Genomic DNA, 12017 nt, shown 5'->3' with positions numbered 1-12017 from the left:
GTTTCAGATTTAATTTCAGTCTGGTCATAATAGAAAGGCAGAGTTATTTATAGCCTGTAGCACATTTAAACAACAGATGGTTTAGAGAGATGCATATTTACATTACACGTCTCCAAAAACCACAAAATGCATCAAAATCTGAAAGGTGTGTTTTGTTGTATTAACTAATTATTATGGACCCAGTGATGTAGTGGTCATTAAAATGTGTTTGATTTTGTTAAATTAATGATTATTCATCTAATAAATCATGACACTGCTCTCCCGTCTACATAAGCTTCCTTTATGCGTTAAAAGTATCTGTATTAGAATCTGCAATACAAGCCTGTGTTTACTTGGTATTGGATCGATACCAAAATCTGCAGTATTGGACTATTATTCAAAGAAATGAGAGGAGAGTAAAATGTACTGAGAAGGACTGAAAACATATTTCACAACATGAAATCTGCTGTCTTGAGTTCTTGAATGCTTTCTCTCGATTATTGAGGAGTCTTTGCACTTTGAGGTGACAGTCGTTTTAATTTGTCTCTATGTGAACAAAACTGAACTGAGTTGAATTAAACGTGTGAGTGTGTTCCCCAACAGCCGAGGTCTTTCTGCGTAAATGAGGTGAAAATTTTGCCCGTCTTGGTATCTTGTCAAACATTAGCTCCTCCCGTCATCCAGCTCGTACAATCACAGGCAACACAACACGATGAAAGCCGGAAATAGAGCCGGGCTGCCTTTTAAAATATGTGTGAGCTTCAACAGCAAAATGTAAGATCCACAGAAACAAAATTAAAAAAAAATCACAATTCATATTTCTGCTACTTTACTACATCTCTGTGTGTTATGATTCTGTGACATTATTTATTATTTAAAGACCCGTGTCCGTTATTTTGGCAATAGTGTTTCAGCCTGTGATTAATCTGACTCAACTTAAATACAGACTTCACTGTAAGAAAATCTATGAGAAATCGGGCCTTTGCTCCCTAACTCTGTGCCCTCAGTCGCAAGTTTCAGGTCAAAGTGAATAACACATATGTTCATTAATTGGACGGGAGTATTCAGGGTACACCCACTGGCTGTGGTGTCCCCACATTCTCAACACGGTGGTTACTAGTAACACCCCACGTGTGATTGTGTGACACTGTGTTTACCTTTTCTCCTTTCACTCCACTGCAGTCACATTTGGATCCTGCACATCCATGGCAAGCCTGTTTAAAAAAAAAACAAGAGAAAGAGAAATGAGCATGTTTGGACTTTTACTTAACCAAAAAAAAATCTGCGACATTTCCAACGATGAATAAAACTAACAATTACATTCCAGTGTTCTGAAAATAGAGGCTCTAAAGTCGCTTTTTCCAATTCCATAACAAGCGAAAGATTCCCAGGAACAGACACAAATACTTTGGAGGTTGCATCAGGAAGGGCATCCAGTGTAAGAGTCCACCAAATCAAACGTGTGGAGGAAGCAGGTAAAAGCTAGAAAGCAGCTTTCTGGGTTCTGACAATGTGTCTGCCATGTCTCCTTTTTGTCCTAATTTCCTGCCAAATCTGCAGCCTAAGCGATGTAAAATCAGTCAGAACTCCTTTCCAGAATTGTAAAACCAAACAGTAAATTTAGTAAACTTCAGCAAGTGCTTCGGCATGCCACCGGGGGGCGCTGCGTAATTACACTTTGCACATGTCTTCCCACAGAGGAACAGCAAGGTCAGCGGATTCACTTGCAGGTTTGTTTGCTGATGAGATCGCAGCTGCAAGGTCGACGAGGCCAAACAGTACTCTAAACTCAAATCAAATAAAGCTTTTATCTCACAGAGAGCACGTTTATCTTCCAAAATACTTCACTTCTTCCCATCCGTTAGACTTTGGATTCACTTTTTGTGAAGGACCAAAGACTGAGAGAGTTAAGAAAAACTAGGAGGGAGGGATGGATGGATGGATGGGTGGAGTGGGAGTGCCAAGCTCCTGATTAACTTTTCCCATGCCTGTTGACACAGTGAATGCCAGACGGGCATCAATTGCACGCATGCCAGGCAGTCAGGCTGTGAGAAAGATGGAGAGGCAGAGAGCGCACGAGAGAGGACAGACAGGCGGACATTCTTCTGTGTCTGCAAAAACGTTTTCGTGTCCATCTTTGAGCTGACGCTTTTCACCGTGTTCTCGTTTTACTGACACAGAGGGGACGCAGCTAACTCTGAGTGCATTTCCTGGTTCATCAGTTTATCATTAAGTCTAAGAAATCAGAAAGATTCTGGAATAAAAGGCAGTAAACATGCAAAAATGTCTTATTGTTATCAGCAAATTCCTCCCTGTAGGTTTTAGTCTTTGCAAGGAACTGAAGTAATGTCTTAAAAATGTACTGACATTTTTGACTCCTGTTAGCTGTTTAATAATGCAGATTTTCTGTCATTGTAAACTGATTTCATTCCTGTGATTTAGATTGTTGGCTTAAGAAAAACAGGCAATATGAGGTTGTTGTGATATTTGTAACATTTTTTACTTTAAACTGATAAGGATCAGCTAATGTGTTGCCAACAAGGAAGTCACAGAATGCTATGCAACTCATATTATACTTGGTAGCTTGTTTAATTATCATTTACTGGCCATTACAAATTCAGATACCAAAAGGTTGACAAATAACTAATGCTGGGCGATAATATCGGCCCTGCCAATATATCGATCTGGCTGCAGTGCGATTGCATGGTCTTCCAAAGAGTATCGTGGGCCATGATGATCAGAAAAGCATCTGCCAATATGTGCAATCAAATACAGCGTGTACTGGAAATACAATATACTAAGATCAAGTACCCACAATTAAGCCAACGTGGAACTGCAGCTCCTCTAGTATCCACTCCATAGAGTGACTCCTCATAGACTCCCATAAAAACTAAACAGGTTTGATTTTTCTTTTTTTTGAACAACTCTTTGATGTATTTTTGTTAAGACTAAAAAACAAGTCTGTTACTGACCCTTTCCCCCCTTTTCTAACTTGACATTTTTCACTTCCACAAAGTGAAAGGGCTTGGGGTCAAAAATCAAGGCTATAAAATTGAATTTCACAATTAATATTTGGCACATTAAACCTCACACTGTTTACCATTTGCAGTTCTGTGTACACATTTAAAAACAGTGCATACATGTTTACATTACATTTGCCACTTTCCAGTGTGTGTGTGTGTGTGTAGATAATATGCCCTTGATTATATAAAAATCAAGACAGTCCTACTATCCTGAGCTGCATGAAGGCCAAAGCAAGGCATTTGCATGATTTTATCTCACAACTGGTGCAAAGTGCTGTCTGGGATCACAGAGGGATCATCAGTAGACACACACACACACATGCCTAAATACATCTGTGTGTGTCTCTGTGTGCGTGGGGGTGTTTTTACAAGCCTTGGATCTCCAAATTAGCCTCTGGTCTGCTTCAGCTCAATGCCGTCTGTTCTCCCACGCCCTTGCCTGCAGCTCAGGCTCCATCCTTCTCTGCATCCATCTGTTTTTCTCCACTCTTTTCTCATTTAACCAAAAAAGCATGACAGAGCTTGCTTGCTCTTAAAATCACTGAAACAGTCAGCTACTCTCGAATAACCTGGAGATGTCCACTTAAACCAGCAACAGCGCTGATTTGGACTTGGTTTGTTCTTATAGTACTAGTGTAAGTGGGACGTGAACTTTCAAACTAAATGTTATTTGACCTGTATGTCATGCCTAATAAAGCCTTTTCTCATGTGCAGACTGAATTTGCAATTAATTATTAATGATTAATCTCTGTATATATATATTTTTTTCTTTTTTTGCAAATAAAAACAAGCCTGGCAATCACTTGTGCAGTGATCCCTAAAAGAGTGGGCCACTTCCCCCAGCAGGGCTGTAAAAGTGCAGCGGGTGGGTCAGGAGCAGTCATTTACAAAAAATAAATAAAAATGCTTTCATTTTAAATTTCATAATTACTTTTGAAATGATCATCTACCATTTATGATTCAGTATTTAACTAAAAACAATATAAAACTAATTAATAAAAAAGCTCTGATATTTATTTCTGATATTTATTTATTGCTCCTCATTTGATCCAAAAAGTATCCAGTGACAAGATCAAAATGAATCAGAGAAAAGACAAAGAAAAGAAGTGCTTTAAATAAGTCTGGTAAGCCTTTCTCAGTGTAAAAGCTGCAAAGGTGGCTGAGATCTTCTTCTACATCCACGATCATGATGTTTGATTTAAAGTAACAGGTGTGTCTGAACACCGTCTGCCACTCTGCTGCCAGAAATCTTCACTTTATCACAAAGAGGATGCAACTTATAAAGGTGTTTACTTTACAGCAAATGTGGCTAAAAATAAAGGGTGAACTGAGAAGAAACAAGGTGGCTTAAAAAAAATCGGACTAAACGCAGCGTTAAAAGATCCTTCTCCCTTTACATGCTGTTCACTCCCTCTCTCTTTGCCCCCACAGCACTGAGGGGGCGTGTAATCCACTTAGAAAGGTCAGTGAACTGCAGATATTTGCTCTACTCTTTCTTTCTTTTAACTCTCTTTTAACCCAGCTTAATTTTCCCCTCACGCCAACCAAGCAACCAGGCCTGAGCAGAGCTAAAGCTACCAGTGATCACCACTGGAGGTCTGTATAGGACCAGAAAACTGCAGCGGTGCAGCTCCGACACTGAGAAGCAGGACTACCAGGAAACAGCACCTGACTGCCGTAAATGTAACTCTGCCTAAACGCAGACATAAAGGTCTATGAACAGTATTTACGACACATATTTTAACTGTGTTACGTATTCATAAATTCAGTATAATGGAATGTGTGCTACTTTAATGCTTAAATTTGCCTATTTTCATGCGAATCTGCACATAAATTTGACACATATATACAAAAATTGAACAATAAATTCAATAATGAGCAGTAAAAGTTCCCAAAAAGTAAAAAAGTGAGTTATAGTAGGTCAAATGTATTTATACAGCACCTTTCAAGATAAACAACACAACGATTCTAAAAGTACATTCACAAAGTGATGGACACACGATCCAGGTGAGATTGGGTGAGTTGACAAGGAGAAAGAGGAGGAGGAGGAAGGAAGGCATGTACCCGAGGATTAGACTGGCGAGACTGGAATTCCCCCCGACACTCATAAAAGAGTGATGATTAGACACGTATAGACGCTGTCCTGCCATGAGCACGCACATATGCATTAATGTAGCAGACAAACAGACACAAACACTCATAAACAGCACGCACAGCTGCGCAGACAGAAAGAGAGCGCGTCCTCGTTTTGAACATCGATAAATGACGCCTGTTTTCTTACACCGATCACGGCACAAAGCGTGTTCGCTCCGGTCCGCTGGAAAGACGTGGGTGTCTAATCTGGTTCAATTGTCGCCATCCGAGCTAAACCAACCATCAAGAGCAACTTACTGTCCGATTATTTTTGATTATCTTGCGTCTTGAAAATTGAACTTTGTAAAAAGTTAGTTTGAATAACGCAACTGCAGCAAAGCGACACAAGATGGTACCTCTTTTCTTTTTAAGAGAACAGAGCTGAGCTGATTTTTGACTGACATTATAGTCGACTCTAGAATGACTGGCATCACAACTCAGACACAATCACCATATCAGAGCTGGTATAGGGGGTAAAAAGGGGGTCCTTCAGAAAATCTCATCTCCTAGTTGCTGCAGCTTCTTCCTCCCAGATAAGATCCATGCCATCCATGTATTGATGTGTCACTGAAATGGCAGTAAAGAAAGACCAGCTTATTTATGCCTGTGAAAACAATAAATGACATCCAAGTATCGGTGTCATTTACAGGCTTCTGTCGTTCAGGAGCTAAAGCAGGTCAACTACCAATCAGAAGGTGTTTTGAGTCCTGGTTCTAACATTCTGCATGTGGAGCGAGATGCTGAACCCTACAAGTGTGTGACAGTTAGGTTAAAAGTGCTTGTGTGAATGGATGAATGAGACTCGTGGTAAGAAACCACATGTGCAGGCAGAAGCACAACAAGACTGAAGTCAATCAATGAAAAATTGGAGCGGCCCTGATAAACGATCCTACAAGATGTCGTCATCTGATCATTTAAGTGTCTCATTCAATGGTTGTTGGAGACGCATGAATACATCATTAGTGTTGCAGAAGCCTTAACATCTTTTCCCTCTTTTCTGTGCACCTTTTGAAGTAGCTGAAGTTGTGTTAGAAACCTCTGCTCATTTGAAAGATTTTGATACATTGCCCACCTTTTATGGTCAATGGATTATAGAGCGAGAGGAAGACAGTGGATGCTTCCGTGTGTTCATTTCAAATAAGCAGTAAATAAATGACCACAAACATTAAAGGTTTTTGCCACATGTGAGCAAATCTGTGGCTTTATAGTTTCCTTATAGTCCAAATATGGAAAAAATAACCACATCCTGTTACGGAGACTGGACAGACCATCTAACATGAAACGGTAGCGCGATATTGTGAAGGTGCTGTTTCGTGTCTGAGCATACATCTGTCCCAGTCCATGTGTTGCGCCGCTGTGTGTGTGTTTACGGTGAATGGCACTCCAGGCTCCAAACCGCTGATCCCTTTCATCACGGTTGGACTTTGACTACTTCAAGATGCCCTAAATGCGACGACCAAACTAAATATTTTGGCTTTGACCAAAAATCCAGACGTGTGTGCTTTGACTCAGTGGCTCTCAGGAGGAGGAAGACCTCCCCAACCGATGAACGCAGCGTGTCAAACTCATTCGCGCACACATTACACGCCATCGTGCCACAGTGCCAGTCCTGGAATTCCATTGATATTCCTGGGAATTCCTCCTTTTTCCACCCCTCATCACAACTTTGGTTCCTTTCTTCTCTTTTCATTTGGCCTAACTAGTGTTGACCCCTGTGACCTCCCACTGAGAGCTCCTTCAGGGCTGCTGACCACCATCCGTCCAGCCCTACCCACGCTGCATGACCCTTTTACTGTGTGTTACATTTAGATACAAATACTCTTTTATTACCTCACCTAAAATCCTGTTTTCCAACTGATCACTCTGCAGCTGAGCAAGTCAGAAATCTGTTTTTTCCTCATTTGAATCCAACGATAAAACATTAAAGATTACAAACGATATCCAGTACAAGAGGATGTTAAATTTTACCTGCATGTGTGCTGTTTCATTACAAACACATTAAAATGTATTAAGGCAATGAATAAATTTGATTTATTTAAAGGCACCTTGAGCAGAACCTTTTCTTTTTCAGAATAGGATCCAACATGAGAACAACAGTGAACTCAGGAGACAAATACACAGCAAATAGTTGTAGTGATGTAGGAGCATTGCTGGGAATAGAAGAGGATGAGGTGCTGAGGGGAGCCCTAAAGGAAGCAGCCAAAAGAACAATATGAAAAAGGAAGAGAAAGAAAATCAAACAACAATATCAACCTGCTTTCCTTTCCCCATAGACTATGTTTTAATAAATAAATAAATAAAATAGAGTTAAAATTTGGACATAAAGTTTATGTCCCAAAAAATGTGTGACTTAAAAGATATTTTAAATCTTAAAAGTTATTTCTAAATAGATTTACTGTAAAAAATAAAATAAAATAAAATAAGAAGAAAAGAAAGAATCTTTAGCACCCTCTGCTGGACAACCTGTGCTAGTCTGTTTCAGTGCTTTTGGCACAGTACACGCTACAAACATTTGGAACTAATAAACCAACATTGGATCAATGTATCAAGCTCTGCTAAGTAACCCTAAACATCTGTTACGCATCATTTGAGAGACGCATTAATTAAAGTATTTTCTACAGAACTGAAGCCTGCTGGGATCACGCATGGAAACAACCCTTTATCCTTTACATCTGTAAAAACACACGTCGCCCTCTGCTCCATTCTTTAATCTAGCAATGGGGTTTTTGTCTTTAACTTGTACTGAACCAAAACAAAAAGACTGTTGTGGTGCTGCAGTGATTAAACAGATGGAGGAGGTGTTTTAGGGGTGTTCATCATAGACGTTCCAGCGAGGCGGGTGGACATTAATACTTAATAATAATACTAAAATTTCCTTATCCTTCACAGTGGGTTTTTCACACAAGGAGAATTTTTTTTTTTAATGTATCAATCAGACAGACTCTACTGAGAAGGACATGAGCGTATTCTCATAGACATCCTGAAATCATGTCTGCTTTGGCCTCTGATATCAGGAAAATCTCAGAGCACATAAGCAGAAATGCTGAATGGACAACAGGTAGTGACGAGAATGAAAAACGACTGAGTCAAAAAGACACTGCCAGTCTTTTTTGATACTATTCATGAGCAGAGATGGGCAGTAACGCGTTACTTGTAACGTGTTACTGTAATCCGATTACTTTTTTCAAGTAACGAGTAAAGTAAGGGATTACTATTGCAAAAACGGTAATTAGATTACTGTTACTTTTCCGTAGGAACGCTGCGTTACTGCGTTACTAAAACCGTGATTCTTTTGCGAGAATGTCTCATGACAGTGACATAAGCGAGTGCGGAGAGAGTATGAGCAGGCAACGTTTAAAGTGTGGAAGTACTGACCTTACTTTAAGTTTGATTCCATAAAAAGTGACAAAAACATTAGCGTCCGTTGTGCGTGGGAAGAAAACTTCTTTTTACAGCGAAAAAAAACCCTAAACTTCCGAGCAAGCACCGAGTGCGCTATGACGTAATGAGAAATTCACAGAGAAATTCGTGGATTCTTCCACTGACTGCTGCGGCACAACTGTACCAGGGTAAACCTCCGCCTACCAAACTCCTGCTGTACAGGTGAAAATAGAGCAAAAGGACCGCTAGTCTTTGACTTTATTTATTTTCTGCTGTGTTTTACTTGCATCTATTTGAAAGAGTGAGTGTAAACACACACAAAAAAAATATATATATTTTATGTGCTGGAATGTGCAGAAAATAGGTTTAAATGTTAAACAAATTTCTTCCAGTCAGTAAATGTTGCATATAATTAAATTTTTGCTTGATGCATAAAGTTAAAAGATTAAAACTAATAAAACACGTTTTAAAAAGGGACTTTTCCATTTGATTACATTTTATATGATGGATTATGTAGAAAAAGTAGAATTGGGCTGAAAGATCTATCGCTTTATCACCTATTCAGGTTGTAAATCGTGTTTTTAAAAAGTAACTAAGTAATTAATTACTTTTGAAAATAAAAATAAGTAATCAGTAAAGTAACGGGATTACTTTTTTGGGGAAGTAATCAGTAATTAGTTACTGATTACTTTTTTCAAGTAACTTGACCAACACTGTTCATGAGTCCAACTGAAATCCAAACTGAGCATAGTTTGAAGTGAGTGGATTGGAGTGAGTGTAATGGACACCACTGGTACTAATTTCAACGAGGAGATGCTATATTGAGGTCATGTATTGTAGTTAACTGTCAGCAGAGGGCAGTATCTACTGGTGAGCTCAGCGAGCTGTGAAATATGGCGACTGAAAGAAGCGTACAAAGTGTTTGGGAGTACTTTAGGTTTAGACCCACAGCCAAAATGAGCCAGAAACTGTGTGGTGTCTGAGCCTTTAACTAAATATGCTAATGCTTCAAAGTGCATTTGCGTCCTCCAGCAATAATTGGCATATCAAGATTGAAAACCCATGTGAGGCCCAGGTAGGCCAAGCCATGTGGAGCCTATAACAATGTTGCCCATTTGGAATGTGGGTACCCCACAGTGGACTGCCAACTGTGGGCCATGTGGTTCTGCCTGTAGTGTATCAAATGTTTTAACATAATACCTGAAGCATCATTACTATTTAATGCAGTATACAAGTGTGGAGTGTGAAATGTTACAAATAACTAACAAAATGTTGTAAATAATGAGAAATCACGAAAGGTACCTAATGCTATCTGTCCATCTTCATGGATTTGTGTGCTCATATAAGCACAGATCATGTAACAGTTGAATTTTAAGCTCTTATTACCGCTACATATTTATCAAAACTGGTGCACATCTACATGGCAAAGGAATATGCACCATTACGAATAAACTGGTAGCTTTTCTCAGTACTTACGCTATCAAATTCTTTCAATTACCTCATGTAAGCAGAAAGATTTGCAGTCTCTCCTCTTGGAGACAACCTGCCATAGTGCAACCAGGCCTGGCTGGGACTGGCCCTTTTATACAACAGGTTCGGACATGCCCGACTCCTCGCTCTACATACATCAACACTTGGCACGTTGTGATGTAGTTAGGGGCAACGAGAAATTAGAGAGGGGCGCGGCGGCTTGCCAGCTGAATACCTGGATATGTGTAGCCCGGGGATAAACTGAGAGCAGGCAGGTAAGAGAGGGTGGAGGAATGGCAGGAGACAGTCTGATGGAAATAAAGTGTTAAGTAAGATTACTGAAAACTGGCAGAGGGAGGGAAGGTTGTGATTTCACTTCACATTTGAATAAAATCAAGCATGGCTGATTATAAACAAACAAAACTGTGTGCTGCGGGCTCCAAGCTGTTAGTCTATAAGTCAAAAATTGCAAATATGTGCAGCCTCAAGGAGCATGTACAACAAAATGGGTCACGTTCCTCCTTGGACTAGTGCAGCTATCACTTGGACCAAAATTTGCAGTAAATGTACAGTATTGTGCAAAAGTCTTGAGCCATTCTTAGTAAAGGGAAACGAGGAGAAACGCTGAGGATGGAGAAATTACACGACAACTGGACTGGAAAACATTGGCAACAGGTTTTATAGAGTGATGAATCCAATTTTTTGGTTTAAATCATCATCAGTATGTCTAAAAAAGATGACGAGAGAGGAACAACTGGGAGTGTCTACAGATATCTGTAAATCATGGTGACTCCAAACACACTGCCGGTGCAGTAAAAGCATACATGGATTGAAAAACGCTTAACGAAACACTAGCAGGCATGGATTGGCCTCCCCAGAGCACAGGCCTCAACATTACTGAAGCAATGTGAGATTATCCAAAGACAGTTAACATCCAAAGAAGAGCTCTGGCTGTCATCAAGAGGTCTGGAGAACTAAAAAGAAATTACAAAAAAGCTGCTAAAGAGAGTTCAGAGCACCGAAGAGTAAATGTGACCTACCCAAAAAAAACTTTACAGAAACACTCATCCAAATGAATCACAAAAAGCTATAATTTACCTCAAAGCTAAGCCAAATTTTACACAAAAGCATGAAAGTGTTCTGCTAAACTGTTCCTGTGTGCCACAGCCGAGAGCTTCATATTTAGCCTGTAACTCCTGTTACAGACAAAACAAGATCATACCGTCTGTTCTAATATCTGCGAGAATGTGAAACAGAGGGAAGGGACACAAACAGCTGTGCTCTGGCACGATACTGTAAAACTTTTTTCCTTTTGGATTTCAGATGATAAGAGTTTATGATGCAAAGATTAGGGATTAGCAGCTGAGCCTTTTGCACTCATTCACCTGCTTCATGCTTCTGCTCTGTAAGGCGCGTCTTTGTGCACCTCTAGGTTTACCATATTTTCTGAACGGCCCATTTTTGGCATTTTAAAGGATTTTATAGGTCTTATAGGCATGCCCCGCTGTGCACTGTGAGGCAGTTGTAACACTTTTTGTTGTAGTATCACTCAAACCGATTATGTGCCACTGCAGTACGATTTCCCCACATAAACACTACATCAAATAATAACAGAAAATGCTCCTTTAATGAGCTAAATTTGGCCCTGTGCTCTAATTCAGACACGCTGCCTGCGATTTAGTGGTGTTTGTGCACGAGTTACGTTTAAACTGTGAGCGCTGAGAGTGGTGCTTAGCAGCGGTTTGGTTCAGATCCCCTAACCTGGCTGAACATGCTCTTGCTTGCTTTTCAGACTTGAGTGAAATGAATTTAAGCAAATGTGCAGGCAGGTCACAGCAGGTTTCTCCTAAATACACCCCACCCCCTTTAAATGGCTTGTAATGAGAGCAGACAGTGAAAAGGTATAAGTGTCACAGCTGTATAGCTACCTGTTGGCATTAAGCCTCATTAAAAAGGAGAAAAAGGGAAAAAAAGATTGTTTAAAAGGAAAAAGCTGAAAATTTAAATAGTTAAAAGTTGAAATATGACTAG

The 12017-nt window shown here is 39.9% G+C and overlaps 1 protein-coding gene across 1 annotated transcript in view; it reads right to left on the bottom strand.

Moving 5' to 3' along the window:
• The window catches only part of col4a5 (collagen, type IV, alpha 5 (Alport syndrome)), a 60239-nt gene that overhangs the window by 33338 nt on the left and 14884 nt on the right, over positions 1-12017 (bottom strand). Inside the window, exon 2 of the mRNA XM_087835304.1 lies at positions 1137-1193. Coding sequence (XP_087691430.1) covers positions 1137-1193 — 57 coding nt within the window. The remainder of the gene's footprint in view (positions 1-1136; positions 1194-12017) is intronic.

This window comes from Neolamprologus brichardi, chromosome 3 (genome assembly GCF_056152115.1).
Source record: "Neolamprologus brichardi isolate AB-2024 chromosome 3, ASM5615211v1, whole genome shotgun sequence".
In the NCBI taxonomy this organism is placed as follows: domain Eukaryota; kingdom Metazoa; phylum Chordata; class Actinopteri; order Cichliformes; family Cichlidae; genus Neolamprologus; species Neolamprologus brichardi.
Note: the sequence above shows the minus strand (reverse complement) of the source record. Positions and strands in the feature narration are given on the sequence as shown.